The sequence below is a fragment of the Cyphomyrmex costatus genome, unplaced genomic scaffold (genome assembly GCF_001594065.2).
Source record: "Cyphomyrmex costatus isolate MS0001 unplaced genomic scaffold, Ccosl1.0 scaffold374, whole genome shotgun sequence".
In the NCBI taxonomy this organism is placed as follows: Eukaryota; Metazoa; Arthropoda; class Insecta; order Hymenoptera; family Formicidae; genus Cyphomyrmex; species Cyphomyrmex costatus.
Genome location: NW_017277928.1, coordinates 949,201 through 970,740, shown reverse-complemented (window position 1 = coordinate 970,740; position 21,540 = coordinate 949,201). Strand labels below are relative to the sequence as shown.

General features: G+C 35.4%; 1 protein-coding gene across 1 annotated transcript in view; it reads right to left on the bottom strand.

Moving 5' to 3' along the window:
* Window positions 1–17,379, bottom strand: part of mib1 (E3 ubiquitin-protein ligase mind bomb 1) — a 391,483-nt gene extending 374,104 nt beyond the window's left edge. The window contains exons 1-8 of the mRNA XM_018543427.1: window positions 17,198–17,379; window positions 16,396–16,743; window positions 16,116–16,316; window positions 15,880–15,999; window positions 15,459–15,788; window positions 15,229–15,376; window positions 14,893–15,134; window positions 14,611–14,808 (exon numbers count right to left, since the gene is read on the bottom strand). Of these exons, the coding sequence (XP_018398929.1) occupies window positions 14,611–14,808; window positions 14,893–15,134; window positions 15,229–15,376; window positions 15,459–15,788; window positions 15,880–15,999; window positions 16,116–16,316; window positions 16,396–16,743; window positions 17,198–17,299 (1,689 nt within the window). The 5' untranslated portion in view covers window positions 17,300–17,379. The remainder of the gene's footprint in view (window positions 1–14,610; window positions 14,809–14,892; window positions 15,135–15,228; window positions 15,377–15,458; window positions 15,789–15,879; window positions 16,000–16,115; window positions 16,317–16,395; window positions 16,744–17,197) is intronic.
* Between the last annotated feature and the right edge of the window lie 4,161 nt (window positions 17,380–21,540).

Genomic DNA, 21,540 nt, shown 5'->3' with positions numbered 1-21,540 from the left:
ACGAATAAACAAGGATAGTCTGGCATAAAGAAATGAAGCCCGGATACTTCAACTATAGTTGGAGGATGGTACGGAATAAGTGTGTAGTAGAGTTTTGGCGAAGAGGAACACGGCGTGTTCTTATAAAAAGAGGCATAAATTCATCAGAGATAAACGCATCTCTCTGTTTCTTCGCCAGGGTGGAAAGACGGGGCGAAAAGAAGAAGACAAGGCGAAGGGACTACTAGAAAAAAAAGACGGGAAAAACGAACGCAGAAAAGAGGAAAAGGAAACGGTCTTCTCGTCCATCCATAACGAGAGAGTTATATCTAGAAATCCGAAAAAAAGCAGAACATGGCCAGATTCTTACAATTCGAGAAGACTATCTTGTTTCGGAAATCAAGGGATGAGAAGCACGACCACGAGGAATTCTTAAATCGTTATTCCTGTCACCTCAACAAGATATAACGTACGAAAAGTACGAATAGACATAAAAGTAGACAAAATCGTTTATTATACTTATGTATAATACTAATTACATGAGAATTTATTCTTACAGAAATCCAATTTAATCCTTCGGTCAATAAATGGATACCCGTGCATTTATGTACATATATTTTTATATGCAAATTTCGCATTTTATAACGCCCCATCTTCGAACAAAAAGTAATTTTACAAAAATTTTATCCTATTTTCACTTTTACATTTTCAGTAGAAATTTCAAGAAACACAGTGTGAAAAAGCTGAAAAATTATACATTGACAGAATGGTTTATACTAGCCAATTCAATAATAAAAAGCTTAATTGCTGTTCAATGCTTAATAAGTAATTAATTACTACTTACAATCTTCCAGTATTAAATTTCTATGTAAAAAAAAATTAAAAGTTTGAGACTATAAATAATTAATGACGTATTAAACAGAATATCTTTATTGTTAAATTTCTCTCGTAAATAATTAAAATTTATCTATTAGCCCACATTTTGCTTCAATTAAATTTTTATTCCAGGTCAGAAATATTTAAAAGCAAATGTATTCAAGTAATTTTGACAATAGAGTTATCTTGTCTGTCAAATACTATAATAAATACACAGGTTTCTATGACTTCCCAATCATTAATGCATTGGTATGTGGTATTAAATATATCTATACAGATATCTAGAACTCTACTAATGTAAAATACATAAAATACGACGTTACATATTAAGACATTACGACGTCTATATATAATGTATAAGATATATAATATATATTAGAAGTTTACATATAAGATATATTTTCGTTGAAGTTCTTGAACTTCAATTACCGATTGTGATTCAAAAAGTATATAACCGGTTTAATTTCACGGCAATAATTACTCGGTTGTAATGATACGAATAATTTAATGAAAAGAGAATTCGTAAAAGTATTCGATTTTCTTCTTAATTTCTGATACGGGCGTACTGCTCATTCGTTGGTAGTCACCTAAATTCTAATCATACCAGACTACGTTAGAATTCCGCAGGCGGTTCTACGGAAACAGAGAGAGGATGAAGATTGGTCCACGATAATGCGCGCCGTGTCAGTGCAAAAGCACGTTCTATCTCTGTGCACGTACGTGTGAGTGTATGTGTAAAGACATAAAATGATCTCTCGCCTCTAATGGGTTAAGGTTACTAATGAAATTGCGTAAATCTAACGTCGATTAAATCTAAAGTTACCTGAACATTTCGAGAGCCGATTCAGAGAACTATTCAAACCTTACTCGTAGTATGGCTGTTTCGATAGTTGGTATAATATCTAATTTTGCATACTAGACATCCGGGTTAAACCGTGAGAACTTTATGAAACAGATTAAATAATCGTATAACTATATATTTGATAAAAACATATGAGATGCGCATGACTTGTGATATTGATCAATAAAAAATCAGTAAAGCAGTAGAGTAAAAACCAAGATAGTGAGTTGTAAACGCTAAAACACTATTATGTAGCTCACTCGAAGCGAAACGTCCTATTTTCTGGCAAACAACGACTACTTCTCCCTTACTTTTCTCGCCCTCCACTCAACGTTTCAGTCTGAAACGTACCCCGAAAGAAGATATTCGAGGGTAAGAGTGCCTAGAGAGTCTCGAACAACGCGGTAGGCAGGCCTGCGAATGAAACTCGCATCAGTTTCGTCCGTGCGGACCGAGAAAATCCAGAAGAAAGTTACTACGAAAACACCGATGCTATTATACTAGATGTACGCCCTGTTCAAGAATTTATGTCACTCCTTGCACGCAGTTACGTAAAAAGAATTCTAACAGCAGTCACGAAAGTTCGAAGATACGTCCACGGTGATAGCGGCCGGTGCATGATGCATGTCAGCAGGACTCGAATTGAACGATATCTCTGTAAATGATACGAAAGAACTTCGGAGCGGCACCTATGGAGACATTCTGACGCGATCCGATGGGTCCAGTAAATCTTAACTGAGAGAAACTTCCGAAAATTTACGTCGTCGCGTGCACGGCCGTCCACGGAAGTCACCTAAAAGGCCACGCGAGGATTCCACGGGTACAGAGCATCGTCCCCGTAAGGGACGCATTAATCCACGTTAAGTCTCGGCTAAATAAGTGCTGCCGGACTAAAAAAGTCGACTGTGCTAAGGAAGATTGGAACGAACATTACGGCGTTAATACGAAAAAAGAGTAGAATCGACGATGCCATCGGGATCGATAAAGAGTACTCTATAAATTTATTATTATAGATAGATCACGTAAACTTTCTAACTGATTTATCATATAAATTCGAAAAAGAGCACAAAAAAGAATATATCTAATAAAATAACAAAAACAAAATAAAAAAAAATACTCCAATAGCACCACAATTTTACCAAAATCTTTTCGACTAGAAAAAGGGAACACATATTTTATTCATTATATCGTAATTATATATATTGGTTTACACACGAGTATCTAGTGTCGGCACATAATGGTATTAACTTTTCACTCAATTTAGGAAAGAGATTCTAAGCTATCCTAATTGCTTAAAAAGAAAATAACGATACTGCTATAGATAGATCTAAATTACATGTGTTAGAACAGAGAAAACTCGACTAACATCGCGCATTAGTGAATGAAATATTAATGCGAATCTTGCTTACTTACCGATAAACTCTAGTTAAACGGTCCATTGCTGTACCATCTGCCACTATGTCCTAAAGTGTTTAGACACTCGGAAACTAATGGCGCGCTAGATACACGATTGTATTCAGTATCGTTAAATTATAGCGACGACGCATTTGGAGAAACAAAAATTATCGTGTCGTTTGCCATGACAAACACATCATCCGCAATATGAAATAAATATGATTTTCATAGATCTATGCATCTCACTTTTATATTTGTTTTAATGCAATTTATTTCGGCATATATCATATCGTATGGAAAATTTATGAATCGAAATCTTATTCCGATAAAATATGATAAGAAAATTGTTGATTCGCTGTCCCTGGATGTTGACTCGGAACAGACTTAACAATGTAACATTTGTCCTCGTACGTGACGTTCAATGCATTTCAAAATGTTTCTTCTTTCTCATTTCGCTGAGACACGATGAACACGACGAAGGAAGCAACATACCCCAGAGAAGGGAAAGGAATTTCCCGACGGATCAACGAGAATTTTAAATTTTCACCGAGAAGAATGTCGTCTTATACTTATAGAGAGGAAAGTAGCTTTTCAGCTTCGACAAAGTCTACTCAGTAAATTCTTCTAAAATTGCTATCTATTATAATTGCAAGAATTCTAATAATCAATACCTGTTATTTTTTGTTACATCATTATTTATTCCAGTCATTCTGTATCAACGAAAATAAAAGAAAGAAAAGAGAGAGAGAGAGAGAGACATATAAAACGAAAAAAAAATTTAAAAAGCCAGATAATACAAGAAAAGAGTATTAAGAAAATTGATGTCAAGAAGAAAGAGAGAAAAGGAAAACGGCGAGTGATACTAGTTACTTTCCTCGTGCAAAATAATGCCAAGCACTCCTCTCCGCACTACAACGGCATAAACAAGGTAAAATAAACAAGGGCGCAAACATTATAATGCAGAAGCATTGCCGGTGGAATAGCGTCAGCTCAATGCGTGCAGAGCGTATGCTCTGGTTTTGTATATATACGTCTACTCGTTTGTGGATTTGCGTACGTAGTAGTTCAAGCGGTGCAAGCGAAAAGATGTGTTATCTAAACTAGAGCTACCTACAGAGAGTGTTCCTCCACGTCTCGGCCACTTCTTCTTCCTCGGATCTCTGACCCACGCTCACTCCTCGCTACGTGCATCAACGTACATGCTGTTTCTCTCTTTACATGCCGTCTACGAATCTCTATTGCTTTTTGTGAGGTAGCCTCTGGCGAGTCCAACGAAGAAGAACTGTCGCCAACGTGGGACGTACGTCGTGTAGACAAATGGAACGGTAGTCTTTCTTGCTGGCCAGATAACATTAGCGTATCATGGCGCAGTGTGCGACAATTCAGAGCAGACGTAGGTAATTACTCGACAAAGAGAATACAGATGATGATTTATCTTGAGTATACCTGGCACATCCTTGATAGAGAATTCAACAACAACAAGTAATCCTGACAAAATTACTTGTCTCATGAAAACTTTTGCCGTTAAATATATCTCAATGCCGATTAGCATTCATAATAAATCTATCTATATTAAACTACCGTTATCTAACATATACACTGAATTCATCTGATTATCTCGCGCAAAGAAAGTTAATAAAAGATTTTTTTAATATACTAGGAATCTATACGAGTTAATCTCTTCAAACATTCTCTTTTCTTTTTTTGCGTACAGTGCCATGTTTCTTCGTCCACCCTCACTACGCTTTTATCTGTCGTTCCCCAGAAAAGCGTTAGAGGCATCACCATGAGGCCGATACGAGGGAACTTTTAAAATTACCCGAGCTTTCCGGCTGAGAGATAATATGGTCTATTAAGAGTAGACGACGTCGGATCGAAGAGAGAGAACGGCGCGAAGTCGCTGTGGGAAGAAGCCAGCGGGGTTACTTTAATCCCCGAGTTTCACCATGAAAAACAAAAGAGATAGAGATATAAATTTCGCTTTTAACCTGATGACTTTAGCCGTCACTATAATCTAACACATATTTCCGAATGTTCGTGAAACAGCGCGCGTTCTTATTTCGTTTCAGTACATTCCGCTGAATTTTCTTTCCTGTTTACTCACAGTAGAAAAAGAAAGCTTGAAATACAATAAACGCAATACAAAAATTAGAGTAAATAGAAAAATAAGATGTGTCATGTATGTACCTAAAATAATTGGAAATCGTGCACCGTATTGCAACTAAATATTCTAATTCCCGTTTTTATCAACGTAGATTAACTTTTCGATTCGATTCATTCTTTATTTTTTTTTCTAATTCTTATAGAACTAAGTAGGTATAAGAACTCAAAAATCATCAATCGTATACACAAGTCTCTATGACGTAAAATTACTTTCATGACTGTGCCATTAAGATGCAGTTATGTAAATTCGTCAAGAAACTGCGTGATAAGATATGATTAAGGCAATGGCATTTCAGAACGAAACATTAAATTACAGCACGTACTACAGGGCACGTGAGTTGCAAAATTAACAAACAAGACGCTATTTCGTATGTTACTAGTCTATATAAACTTCTTAAGTGTTTAGCAGTTGTTCTGGGTTACAAAGTGGCGAAACGATCGCAAAGTGGTGTCTCGACATACATGACAATTTTATGTCATCTCCTTAGGGATAGTGCATCTTCCCCATTTGCTAACTCCAATACGACATAACGATATTCAGAGTTAAAAGTTAGTTTAAGAGTTCCGTCGGGCATGAATTTTTATTCCGCTGTAATGTAAGAATACTTCTTGAAAACGAGCAGATTATTATCTCAAGGATTTAGTACGTGAAATATTTTCAAGAGAGCTATAAAAATCTCTCGATGAAACGTTGCACGAGTGTAGCGGCTAGAAAAAAGCCGCATAAAAAAATAGAATAAGCTATAATCTTAAGACTTTTAATGGTGTCGATATATGTTTCATTAAAAAAATTTGTGAAGGAATGATAATAGAGAAATGTACTATATTAGGTTATATTAAATAAAAAATATATAAATATATTCGCACAAGCAAAATAAAACGTAAATTAAGGCATGTGACGCGTATTTACAAAATTCGATACAAAAACAAACCGGGAATAAAGTAAAACCAATATATTTAATAACTATCAATCTGCAGTATTCTCTATCTTTCTATCTTATATAAATGTATACTTATTTACCAAAACATTTATTACTGTGTAGCACAAGTTCCAGTATCTGAACAATGAGACTCCAAAGACACATAAAAGGCAAATAAACTTCCTCAACATTAAATGAGAGAATCTTAAAAACTTTTCCCGTGTTTACATTTTATTATGCATTATATTGGTAAACATATGTATATTATACATAAATTGAGAGATTAAAATTATTTTGAAAAGATGAAACTTAAATATATCATTACAACAACATAATAATTACAATTAACAAAATAATTTCCATTAATTAAACCGATTTCAAATGCGATAACGTAAAATAATGAAAATTCGATTTGAGTTTAATTTAGAGATAATAATATGTTCATTTTCACAAAATTGGCTCGTTCTAAAGCAAGTAGAGAAACTATGTTCGTGTCTATAAAATTTTATTACCTGTATGAATTCTGCTAGGAAATTTGAAAGACGAATATAAGACCCTGTAAAATACTCAAATTGCCCCAATCTCGTTAAAGATACGCGCAATGAAACATTTAACATCTAACATGCGAATAAATTCTGTCACGTAGCGATGTTATGTCGTATCGGGAAACTAAGGCAGATTGAATAGAAATGAAAGCGCTATGTGAAACGATCGCAAAACCTCGAAACATTTGGTCACTCTGTGACCAAAGCTATCCATTTATTTTATACAATCCATGTTCCGTAATAAAAATACGATAAATTTCAATTATACAGTACTTATGAGTCAGCATTGCTCCCCTAGTTTTTAAAAAACCAAATACAAATAAATGATTCAACTGAAATGTCAGCAAGAATGAAATTAATTGAAATCACATCGCGGAATAAAAAAATCTCTTGACAAAAGAGAATTAATTTTTAGCGCGTGTGAAAATTGAAAAAATTCGAAATGATTTCCATGATCGTGAGGGACTAAAACGAGAGAGACGAAAGAGGAGAAAGGTAGACCGGCAAACTGAGAGGAAGGGCGATAATACTTTATCTCCTGATACCATTGTTATTTCAGGCAATCTGCCTCGATCCATTTTAGAACAACACGTAATGGTTCTGGCGCAACGCAAATCCAGGGTTATTGCAAATACTGTATTTATATAAAACGTACACAAACCTTGCGTCCGGTTAACGTAATCTCATGTTTTTACGTGATATTATAAGTATGTAATATAAATTTCGCTATAACTTTCTACGTCATAGTCGATACATATCAGTATACATAATTCGTATACATGCAGTATACTCACAGCATATTTATCTGTGCATGCAAACGTGCGATACCATATCGGGTGTTAACTCGTACAAGTTACGCGAAACAAAATTTTATTATCGAAGTTACAAACCTTCATTTAGTATCATCGATAACGCAGACTATAACGCATCTCATGTACGAATATCAGGCGGAATTTATGAGCTAACTTTCTAGACTTCATTGAGTTCGCGTCAAGCCGCGTTAATACGCAATAACGCCATACAAATGTGCACCAACACATTGCAGACGCATTTACGAATATCTAAGCAAACCAAAGAGGAGGAAAGGAAAGAGGGGAGAGAGAAACGGCAAGGAAGAAGTAACAGAGGGAAGGCTATACATCCACAGACCTTCCCGCAGGTTTATGACTGTAGAATATCGAATGTTACTACTAACTGTCATTGTATCACAAGTTTCATCCAAACTTCGAATACGATGTCGCGACCCATAACGATGCGGAAAATCGAGGATTATTCATTGATTCGGAATCAGCTCCTCGCCGCTCATTGCTCGTTTGACCATAAACAAATCAACTTTCCAAATATTTAATCCCACGAGTCTAATAAATTAAATTTTTGTATCTCTTCAGCAAAATTATTGATTACACAATATATTCATAACGATACAATAAAAATCTAGATTCGACAGAAGTGAAATAATTTGCGCGAAAGAAAGCGAATGGTCATCATAAGCTTATCTCAATGAAAAAGCCACTGTTGCGTGTTATCAGAGCAATGTCTCGAAGGACTCTGTGCTAATCCTTGGGAGGCAGCTGCCGAATCACCCCTCAGAGAGCCGCAAGTGGCGAGGCTAGCATAAACACGCTTAAGTTTTGGAGGTTGAGTGCTGCAGCCCGTCACTTGCACGGTCGCTATTCCACGAAGGGACTCTCCGCCTAAGTACTTGAGTACAGCAGGCACCGCCTAAGAGTTTGTTGCTGTTTCTTGTTCTTGCGTTACCACCGTCGCCAAGCGGAGCCACCCCTTAATCACCGTGGCAAGTTTAATGTCGCTCTGAACAACGCGAGTCGCATTGTTATTGTGGCCTTTAGTGAACATTTCGGATCCCAACAGATTTTTCGTTGAGTGTGAAATATAACATATCTGTCCCGTCTATTGTATAGACAGAAGCATTCCGTTCTATAACTTAATTTCCCAATATATAATAATATCGAAGAAAAGAATACAATAAAATTCATCTACTATTCCTTCTATTTTTCTATTCCTTTATATACTCCTTCTTTTTAGTATAACAGTTTTTAGTATAACAATATAGAAAAGAGAGAATCGAATTTTTTAATCAGTTATTTTTTAATCTTTTGAGAATAGAATACACTTTACGTTTTCGTAGAGTTATATCGATTAAAAACCCTTTCGCACAATGCATCAAAGCCATTTTGAAACATCCATTCTATTTTAACTCGTAGTCTAGACTCGCGAAACATCGCCGTAACTGTAAAAATAATCAACGTGTACTTTGCCCGCTTGGCTACTAACAGTATAATACGCTTCCCGTTTTACGACCCTGTTCTCCTGACGTTCTAAGCCCAACATCGCGCCGACTGTGGTACATGTATAAGCACAAGCTCTTGTCATGATCCCTTACATCAACCGAATACAAACTAGTTCAACTTCTAACAAAAATGTCGACATGAACCAACCATCGATAAGACGTATTCAGATTACATTCATTTCCATAGTCCGAAGATCAAGCTGCCTAGCAAACTACGTTCTACCAACGACATGCATTTTCCAAGAAAATTTCAACAATTCAAAAGGTACATAAAATTTCAGTATAAAATTTCTTGGAAAATTAGAAAACAGATCATATATCTGTTTTACATCCAAAACAAACATATCGAAAGACTGCAATCAGAACGAGATTCTACTCACGAAAACGTATGCAGAATGCAAGAATACTTTTCGGAACGTATTTTCTATATTGTAAAAGCGAAGTGTTAAATCCGTTTACACAGAGAATCTATTCAGGTATTTATTTAAAACGCTCTGTCCATGTTCTTCTTGAGGGATTGGCCTGGGACTGAAGCATTTTTCGACTACCAACGAGGTAGTTTGCTATTCTGGGAGGAAGCGAATGGCAATGCATGCTGGGAATAGTACGCAGCAGCTACATAGAAGTATATCACATTCTTTGAAAAAGAAGCTTCTGAATTCTATCGGCCCCAAAGGCTTTTCGGTTTAGACAGGTATAAGATACAGATGGAATATTTATTCCCTAAGCTTTTAAAGAACATTTGAAAATTATTTGCTTTTAATTAAACACTAACACGAAAAATATAAAGTTTATTAAAGAACAAAGGATAAATCTTTGTAAAATTAATGATCTAATCGTTAGCATACTTTTAAAATGTATATCTAAAGATTCTAAAAAAAGGATTTATTCGGAAAAATCAATTCTACAAATTAATCGAGATTCTAAAAGTGAGTTGTTAACTATAAAATAAAGTATATCTATAAAAATAAAGAATAGTTTATTAAGAGATAAATGGGACAATGTTACAGTAGAAAAATGTTAGAACGAAATGGAACAATGTACCATGATAATAATGGAAAAATTAGTGAGACAGGAGAATGAAAAGGAAGATAAAAAGCAAACTGTATAAACGTAATATCGTATGAATCTTTCTGCCGTTAAAATATAAGTGCAAAAAAATTGCAAAATAAAATAGTATAAAGTAACCTCATGAGAGAGAGAGAGAGAGAGAGAGAGAGAGAGAGAGAGAGAGAGAAAGAGAGAGAGAGAGTTTGTATAATGTAATGTTAAATAATAATGCGCATAAATATTTCAATTGCCGGATTGCTCGCAAACTATCAAACTGTCGACTCGATCACTCTCGCGCGAGTAGGCATTTTCTGCGTGAATATGTGGCCCAAGAGTGTTACTTCTGTCGAGTCTGCAACACCGAAGGGAATATTGTCGCTGTCAGCGAATATGTTTTATAGCAACGTCGTAGTAAGGATGCGGCTATAGGCGATAACGTTAAGATGGATCGAGAAGAGAAAGAGCGAAAGAGGGAGAGACGTATAGGTGGATATTGGATTTGTAATAAGGGTCACGAAACTATAGGCACTCTTTCTTCGATTTCAACCCCCCGCGGAGCATCGCATCTCCCATTCCGAAACGAACCACTTTTTCCACGGTATAAGACGGTCGCATCGACGCAGACTACCGGTTCAATTGAATGCATTATTCGCACGATAGAGTCAAGAACTATCGAATTGTATTACTCGCATCTTTGTCCCTTGAGCCTCGTTACTCCTCAAGGATTTTCGCACGAATACGACTACCAAAGGAAATAACTAACGAAGGAATCAAAAATTAATCCCATTAAATCCTGCAATTATCCATATTTCAATAGGATATCGTACGAAGTATGAGTGTTAAAACGAAAAAAAATTACTGTAATCAATCGAAGCGTCAGTTATTATTGATAATATTCAATCGAATTCATGTAGATTGTCTATGATTTGTTTTAGGCATTCAACGGTACTGGCCACGTAGCGAACACAATTGAACTCAATTATTGCGTGTACAGTATGTCCTGACTGCGCTCGTAAAACAGAATGGTTTCGGCTGAAACGTCATGTTGGATATATTGAATTGCACAAAATTATGAGAGGACGCAGTTTCTCGAAAGCGATTAATCCTCATTGGCCGAAATACACACAATACACTCACACACGTCGACAACTGTTATAGCAGACAGATGGTTTTCTATTATATAGCAAACATTATAAAAATCTAGTATATTATTAAAAATAAATAATCTCTTACTAATCTCTCTCTCTTTCATTCAGACCATAACGATAATTTTCAAAGTGTCTTCATTTCAATTATACAGTCGTAAGAAAAAGAGAAGACGAACAATCAATATCAAAGATAAATTGATATTTATCTTTACAGCCGAACCATCTCAATATTTTTCCTAGGATATCCCGAAATGAACAACGAAAACCATGAGAATGACTAGCCCAATTTTTACAGTAGCAATGAGGGGTTGCTACTTCCGCAGAGAGTACCTACACACGTATCAACTCCAAAGACGTCCGGTATTTCGATTAGTCCGATCCTTCAACGAAGCAGACAGGATGATAGCGTGATCGCAAAAATTCTCCTCGTCCTTCCACTCCCTCCCTCTATCCACGCCGGTATTGTCGGATCGACTTGTCGAAATTTCGCGCACGTGCCGAACGCGAAAGTCTGCCTTTCTTGTCTGCTACATACGTACGTGATCGTTGAAATTGTATTTCTTCACGAAGAGTACGCTCGATGATGGCAACGTCGAGAGAAAAAGTTTTCTTTTAAAAACTTCTGCGAGAGAATAAAATAAGAAAAATTATCGGTAGAGATACCATAAAATAACAATTACATATAAATGTTGTAAATATCAAACAAGAGCGATGATACTTCAATTACAGTTTTGTGACTTTTATTGCTTTTATGGAAAGATATTCCATAGAGAAAGATAAAAATAAATTAAATAATAAAACTTTTTAAAAGCTTTGTGTTTCAACAACAAATAATTTTTTATCAAGAAGTTTCTTATTGCTTTTAAAAAGAGCAATTATGCAAATGTCGGCTGTAAATGTGGAATAAGAGCGTAACTGAGAAGAAACAGACATGAAGCGTAATTTCGCGAGCGCTAATGCAAGCATATTTTCGCGAGTCTTATGCCTGATGAAATATATGAACGGTATTTCACGACGGTCGCAATACACCCTGGCATCGCGTAAAAACACCGTTGATTTACATTTACTGTTAATTTATACCATTTTGTGCGGTGATTATGAAAATGAGAAGGCTATTGCCTAACTTTCTTAATTACTTCTGTAAACTGTTGGCGGAAGAAAAAGCTTTTGCGATTTTTAATTTAATGTAATTACTTATATACACATTTTTAACAAACTCTTCAAACAAATTTCTGTACATTTATAAAATAATGTTTATAGAAACGTTACTTTATATTTAAAAAATTATGTGTTTCTAAATCAAACATAACAGTGAAAAATCTTTACAACTAGAGAAAATCTTTTTAGAATATTCTAGGATAATTTTAGAAATAATATGGAAGAAACGGTCGTCAATAAATGCCGAGCACGTAAATGTTGTTTATCACAGAAAACATTTCCTAGTTGTCTTCAGGTTTCGAATTATTTCGAAGGGAAATAGGGATCCGCAGTGTTATACCCCATTGCTAGAGCACCAAATATACACAGCGCGTCTTGATTATGCGCAACACGTATTCTCAAACACAATCCCGCGACACTCGTAACGCAGGTGGAATTCGAGGCTTCCTCGAGGCAGATAACTGAATTAATTAAGTCTCCTGCAAATGAGGAGATACTCGTGTAACAAAGGTGAATTAACACTAATTCACATTCGCACATCCGGCACTCGTGCGCAAATATCACACAAGTATCAAAAAATAATGAGAAATAGTCAATGTAAAATTATGAAAGCAAAATAAGTTACACTTAGCATAATATAGGTATCTAAAAATAAAACTGCATATCAAACGAAAGGAAAATAAATCAAACGTAATACGACTGTACATGTGAAGATGATAAAATATAGTATGTCAATGATTTAAGCACTTGCAATATCAGTAAACACTTACACAGTTGATCGTTTAACGCGAAGAGGATTCACAAGCATTTCTGATGCCATCAATGATAAAATACAGCGTACGCGGTTATAGAGAACCCTACAAATTCTGTTCTTAAATAACAACAAGAAGAGTAATATGTATCCTGATTGGAATCTCCTTCTTTCTTCAACACTATTCACTTTTTTCCTTTTATCCTTCGTAATCCTTCTGCTCTCTTTCATTTTATTTTCTTTGCCCTTGTTATGTCTCCTTCGCGCCTCTACTCAAATTTATTTTCTTTATTCTGAGCAAGCCGCGTTTGCGGTGCCGTTATATATTTGACTATATAAAATGTTTTCACAACAAGAAAGAAAAATAAATATTTATGTTTTCAATACATATATAAAACATCATAAATTTGCAAGTAGAATATAATGTACCCAAAAACTACTTCATAAAAATACTTTTTTTTCTTTCTTTTATCTTTTAAATTTAATAACTATTACATATGTGAATAATACAGAATCTTTTTGCAAACTAAAAACATTTTTTTTTTTAAATTAAAAATTATTTTATAAAATATAAAGTGCTTTAGTAAATTTTTATCGAAATAGAAAACTTAATCCGCTATAAATTACGTAATTTACAATTAGCCATTAAACAATGGAATTACATGTTGCAAAAAGAGTTGCACATCGGATACGAATGAGAGAAGGAAAACGAAATAAAATGTTGAAAGAGAGAGGAAAAAGGGTTATAGCAGGAGGTGTTCGTTTACGCAGTTTCAGACCGGCATAAATCATTGGAGGGCGGAATACCACAAATATATCATGTTCAGACAGTTCAAGAATAAAATAAACAACCCCTACCCTTCTTTCCTTTATCCTCCCTTGCGGCCCGCCACCGAAACCTCCGCCTATGGTTATATTTCACGAGATTTCATTCCAGTACAATCTCCTACAATAAACCCGCGGTTTTCTCTAAGTCGTTGATTTACTTCGCGACTGTATAAACAGAATTGTTTTAAGCTTATGTATCGGAGTTGACTCTTTGCAATTTCTCTGATCATAATTATTAATAAAATATTAATATAACGTTTATACATATAAAATATTTGCTACTATATATTATAAAAATTTATATGAAGCATTATTAAAAAAATTTTAAATAAGAAAATAAAAATATTATCTTATTCATCATTATCAGAACTATTTTCACTGACACATTAAAAATAATCTATTTATTATAAATAATTATTATTAAATAATTATATAAACTTACGTAAATATAATAAGACTATTATACGTGGAAGCCTGTAGTTAAAATTTTTTTTTTATTGCACAATATTCCAAAGTATATCTAATACAGTGGTAGAATTTAATTCGTATAATATATAGTAAACATTTAGCAAGATATATAGCATTCTAAAAATGAATGCTAAATAAGATTTGTGCTAGTATAAAATAATAATTACATGCACTTACCTGTAAACTCGGATGGCAGCCTAACTCCAATAAAGTTCGCACAACACCAGCGTGTCCTTTATTAACTGCGATATGAAGAGCAGTCTGACGTCTTTTATTTCGAGCATTTAAATCGGCGCCGGCACCAGCGAGAAGCGCCATAACACCTGGCTCATCTCCAAAAGCAGCATGATGTACGGCTCTATCACCATCTTTATCCTATTTTTTTAAGAATACGATATAAGTAAAAGAATGCAATCTAATATGTACGTTATCTTCATCCGATTTGTAAAAAATACTTACTTCCATTTCTACGTCTGCACTGAACCGGAGAAGTATTTTAATAACTTCCAAATGACCGTTTTGACTCGCAGCTTGCAAGGCAGTGTGACCAGCGAATACACCGTTAACATCGGCTTCCGGTCTTTTTAAGCATTCTTCGCATTTAGTGGCGTCGCCATTCGCTGCAGTTTTTACTAATTCTTCATTAACGTCACCAGAAACATGTGTCTCAAATAATTTCTTTAATAATGCTGATAATCGTTCTAGAAAATAAAATAAAGTATAAATTACTTCATACATTAAACTAGAAGTATATAATTTATGAAATAGCTAATTAGTTTAGTTTATTACACTTACCACCACTACTATTTCCTGGAACACTTCCATCGCTACTAGCAACTTTTGTGACAGCTTGAGGATTATATGTCCACGATGTACTACAAACTTCCACTTTTAAGTCTCCATCATGATATATTTGTTGTACTCTACCTATTTTTCCTAAAGTCTACAAAAAATCATTCAGAATTAATTATAAGATATAAAAACAAATAGAATTACATTCAACAGTTTTGTTTTGAAATACTTACTGGAGCCATTGCCTCAGCCCATTCCCCATGACCACGCTGGAGTAATTTAATTTTTTCTATATCATGGCATATTTGAACTAAATCTCCAACAGCAAATGTCTGATTGTCGGAACTCGAACTAGTAACAGGAACGGGTATCTGAACTTTGGTAAGTACAGCAGGATTAAAAGTCCATCGATTACCACTTGGATATGAAACAACAATATCATGATCTTCATCGATACCGACAACCGTTCCTGTAGTACCAAGACACTCAAACATGCCATCTGTCCAGCCTCCATGGCCATGTTGTAACGATTGCACAATTTCTAACTCTAAATCAACATTAACCTGTAAATATAAAAAATAATTATAATTTTTAAATGTTTTACATTGTGTGCTTTTTTACGCATGACAGATATATCATAAATGAACTATTTACCTGATCACCGATTTGCAAACCATGAGGTCCTGTTCGGCCTGGACCTTGTTCTCCTAGTAATGGTAAATGATCTCTATATACCGTTTGTCCTTTTGCGTCACTAACCACTTTTAAATCAGCCTAGATATAAAAAAAACATATATATATATACAATATATACAATAACGAAAAGCAATTTTTATATAAAACATTTTAAACTATTTTTAATATAAAGTATTTTATATTCTAATACTAACCATTCCTTCAAAGCCGACTCTATATAAATTTTTAGCACCATTATCCCAAATAACATAAGCCGCTGAACGTGGACTAGCTGCAGACCAATCTTGTATTTCATTAACTTTTCCTCGGCGACCGTTTCCACCATCCTGATCTTCCCATTGCCAGTCCACACCTCGTACAACTCTTGCACCAGGGAATATACCACGAATTCCAATCTACAATAAAATATTAATTGTTAGAACATGATACCACAAGTAATTTTCAAATAACAAAATTGAGAATCATTATTTATACCTTTTTGCTTTTCCTACGAGGCTCTAGTAAAACTCTTTCACTTCCTGGTGTAGCAATACGGAAAAATCTGTGTCGTAAATGATGTTTATCTCCATGATAGCAAATGGAACAAAGATCGTAGTTGCCACATTCAGCACATTTCCATCTGATACCAAAAATAGGCTGCTGACGACAAGTATCACACATTGTGCCATCATGTTTCACTCCCGTTGGTGCAGAATCCAGAATACGCAAATCAAAGGCTCCAGAACATCGATAATTGGCTGCTGTGCCATTATCCCAGACAACCACAACCTCTTCTGGTGACTCAAAATTTCTTACGGTACCCACATGACCTTCTCCACCATCCTTTTAAACAACATTGGAAAACAACAATTAAAATATGCTTTAAATTTATTATTAATGCAAGGAAGTTTCTTAACAATATGGCAAGTATTATCAGTAAAATATACATGATTCAAAACAAAGCTGTTACTCCAATTTTTATATAATTATCTGCTCATTAAAAATCATGTATATTTATATATAATATTATAAAATTTAATAGTAATTTAAATAAGTACGCAATAAATTTATAATTCAATAAAATAAAAATGTTATATGACATAAACAATAATCGGAGTAACCTTACAACGAATTAAATTACTTTTTTTCGAGCTCAATTTTCTAAAAAAAATTGTTGAGCTATCGTTACAGAAAATAGAAAACATTAGAGTATTTATTGCTATTAATCTTACGAGAGAAAAGCATCGCGTTGTCGCAAATAAATCGCGTTTAACGCGAGTTAACCTCTCATCCTAACCTGTTTTCCCCACTTCCACTCCGGTCCACGAATCACTCGGGCGCCGACACCTTCCATCATAAATCGCGTTGTACGAGTACCCGTACTCGCACCGGCCTCCATCGTTCATTGACACCGATTCCTTCGCGTATCTTTCCACGAAATTACAGAACGCAACGTCTTTTCCTAGCACGAACACCGAAAGAAAATACCACTTTGACTGACTTCAACAATGCGTCAAAACACGCGTTGCCAACTGTTACCAACGCGTGTTCGTCTAGGAACATAATACTTCACCCGGCCGCCCGGTGTCGATAGGTCGATAGGTCTATTCGCGTTGCTTGAAATTCCTAAAAATGTTTGAACTTAAAATGTGATAAATATATGTATATTTGACGGTTGAAGAGAGAAAGTGAAAATGTTAGAAGTGTACGTTTATATGTATTCGTCGACGGATCCGTCCAATACTTATATTTTCGTGTAAAATCGCTCGTGTAACCGGCTCTCCACTGAAACGTAGAAACTGTTTTCTGATGTCGGCAGCTCTAATTAAACCCGGCATATGGATGAAATATTCCAACGACTGAAAATGTATGTACAAGATCCAAATTTTTCTCATAATTCTTCAAAGTTTATATCCTTCTTCGCGCAATGTTAATAGAATAAGAATATACAATATTAAATCTCGAATATACTTTTTATATTTTTTGATCATTCCGAGATATATTTACTTATCGTAAACTATACATTTTCGGCATTGGCACTGTTGGTGGCAGTAATTTTGTAACGCAGCCCTAATAGACGCAAAATGCAAATAATACGTCACGGCGAATTACATAAAAAATTAACAATTTATGCAGATTTTTGAAATGACTAGTACTAAACTTATTATTTTTTTGTCAAACTGAGATTTTTTATTTATACGCCAACAAGGGGGGAGGGGGTGGCAGATTATTTAGTGAATACCTAACGAGGTGCACACAGAGATACACAAGATGACATACAAAATCTTTTATTCATATAAAAGGACACTTTATACTAGCACGTACTGTCGAACTTAGTCTAATACTTCCGTATAGTCGGTACCGCCGGGATCGCCGGGACTTCCTTTCGCTGCTTCCCGGCTCGCTCTTCGTTTATTCCGTTTATCACATATAGTATAATAAGCGGCGAACGATATCGAGTTACATTCCTCGTAGCAGCACGCGATTGCGATCGTACTCACGTGCGAGAAAGAAATCGGTGAATTTGTCGTGAGGATCAAATATATTTATATCGTCGACCGGCGACCGCGCGCCACGCGCCATATTGTTTCACGCGCGCAAACGCAGGGCCGATTCAAATCCTTCGACCACTAGCTCTCAATAATCATATCGGATTACAAGGAAATTGGAGGAAATCTCTCTACAACGTGAATATATTCGATCACGAAGAAATGGTTGATGCGGCGAAATGGATAGGAATTAATCGCCTTCCGTGTTTTGCCTACGTAATTTATACATTTCGCGGACGTTATTCGCTGCTTCGTTCTACGTATATCCAACACGATATCCCTTATAGAAATTTAATACTGGAAAGAAATGATTAATTACTATTGTTTAATGTTTTTATTACGCAAAATAAATAATTAATCGCTTCTTTCCCAGTATTAACGTTTTCAGTGTTAAAATGAATTTCTGTAAGGGATGTATGCCTTATGCTTTATTACAGCTACATAATATCGTACAGCTGTATAATATCGTACTTATTATCGTAAACACTCGACACTCATATTTACCTTTGATAATTATTACTCGCTATGATTGAAAGGGAAAGAGGGTTGATATCGAGTATAAATACTAAGGTTTGAACTACAATTGCTAGAGTATTGGCTTGGGAAGAACTGATTCGACTATAACCGCGTAACTTTCAATGATCCTTGAGCAAATTATTTTAGTTACTTTCGCTTTGCTTACCGCAAAATGTACCAGTGTGATAAACTTTTGTCACGATGGAAGACAAGTACGAAATCACGCTCTTTCGTCGATGTTACCTATAGTTAATTGAGAATTATGACACTGATCCTTTCTCTTTTCGATCTTCTTGAATGTACCATTCACCTGGTTATAAAAAATGCGCAGTTTCGTACCATTATCGTAGTTATTTTTATTTCTAAGGATATTTAAAATTTTAACTTTTCCTTGATATATAATAATGTCGCAGCGCTGATGAGTTTCGTAATTTTATTGTAATATGATAAAACACAAGAAACGTTTTGTACGTGTATCAAAAATTTATTATCGATTATTGCGTGGGAAATTTGTTTCATTCATGTCTGAAAACAGTGACAGTAATAATATGGCCACTTTGTATATCACGATCGAGTTGTCGTGGAAGCTCCATGAATACGTTGATCTTTCATGTCGAAAGAGATCCTTTACGTGAAGAAAAAGAGAAAAACGCTTTCATGATAGTTCTTCGCGAGAAGCTGTTATCCCAGGGGCAGATACGGGCTTAATTAATTATTAATAAATGAGTAACTAGGAGTAACGGGCCGCTGATATCGGGAAGATCGAACGTTGACTCGTCTTCGTTCCATTATTATACAGACAGTATGCGCAGTATTTCGTGCGACTATATATACATACATATATATATGTATGCATATATATGTATACAAAACATTCGTTCTATTTATTACACTAAAAAGAGCCTGCAGAGTTCCAGAGTCTCAAAGCGTGACGTTGCTTTCATTATTAGACGACGATTATACGAGTCGAGTATCATCGCTATCGAGATAAATAATTGACTTGGAAAGAGAGATCTCGAAGATTTTCTCGTTTTCTCTTTTCTAACGCGATACTTTGAGACTGAAGAACCAGTACGAGCAATTATCTCTCATCTCGTTCTCTTAACAGCTATACTTTCGTACAAACGTATAGAACATCGTTATCGTTAAGTATTATCATCAGAGGAGGGTACAGTGTATATAAAGAATTATATAAATGTATATATATTTATATTTATATATATATTTATATTTATATTTATATATTTATATATAATGACGCCAGCTCGCCGGAGAAGCAAATTCTCGGATCGGTCCTCCGCGCGAGCCGCTGTTTGAGCTTTGAGATGCGTGTATCTTTCGTCTCTCTAGCTTTCTCTCTCTCTCTCTCTCGCTCTCTCTCTCTTTCTCTCTTAACATATTACATGCACCATGCATACACACGCACGTACACACACTTGCACGCGCACTAGGATACGATCGTTGGCACTGTATATATTGGCGTATCGATTAAAAAAGGAAGAAAAAAGGTAGCTTAATCGGAAGTTCTTCTTCAAAAAGAATAGGATCTTTGCGGCTTAAGAATACTGGAAGCACGGCCGGCCCTAGTTATGCCGATCCATTAATCTCGATCGTGTCCGAGTGCGCATGAACGTCAGCAAACTTGAGTAATGTGACCCGATCGTTTGAGACACACGATAGCAGCCGAATAAACGATCCAGAACACGTTCGATCGCGTAGCAAATAATGACATACGATATATCATCGTCGCTTAAGATTGTCGCAGTGACACCGTAAGAGCAGTAAGGATATCGTAATCTCGTTTCTCTGCCATATTTTCTAATTTACGGCATCGCAGCATAGGAGAGATACCATGGACGTATATAGTTTACGTATAGGAAAACCGTTTAAAAAAGTTTTTAATTAGCTAAACAATTTGCGAATTTTGGTATCCTTCGTACGATTTTTCTCCGCTATTTCAGTATCACTGCACGACCCATTCGGCCGGCGTATTGAATTCTTTTCTTTCGATTCTATTTTCTTTTTTAATCGTTTTATTCGTTTCTTGTTTGTCGTACAAAACGCATTCATTGCATTTTTTTTTCTCTTATTTTTTTTCTCTCCATCATCTACGAGTTGTGATCGCAACTCCTCTCTTCTCGTGATTTCTTCTTTTTTAATACCGACGACGATGACCGTGGCTGCGGACGGCACTCGTTGCCGAAACGAAATCAGTGCCGTTGATATTCGACACTGACAAAGGCACAGTCATAAGTCTCGTGCGTTCAGTAATTTCCTTTCTTGTCTTTTTAGGGCATATATAAAATATCCCACGCGAGACAGAACGCGGAATTATGTTCGTTACACGACAAATTTTTTTCTTTTTTCTTGTTTTTTGTCTACATTTTCTACATTCATGCTGCCTGGCTTCCTCCTTCTGTGTTCGTATATTAGCACCGATAACACGCCTCTCAGTACACAATTAATCTCCTATAATTCTTCAATCGTATCTCCTCCTCTCTTCCTCCTCTCTCTCTCTCTCTCTCTCTCTCTCTCTCTCTCTCTCTCTCTCTCTCTTTCTTTCTCTTTCTTTCTC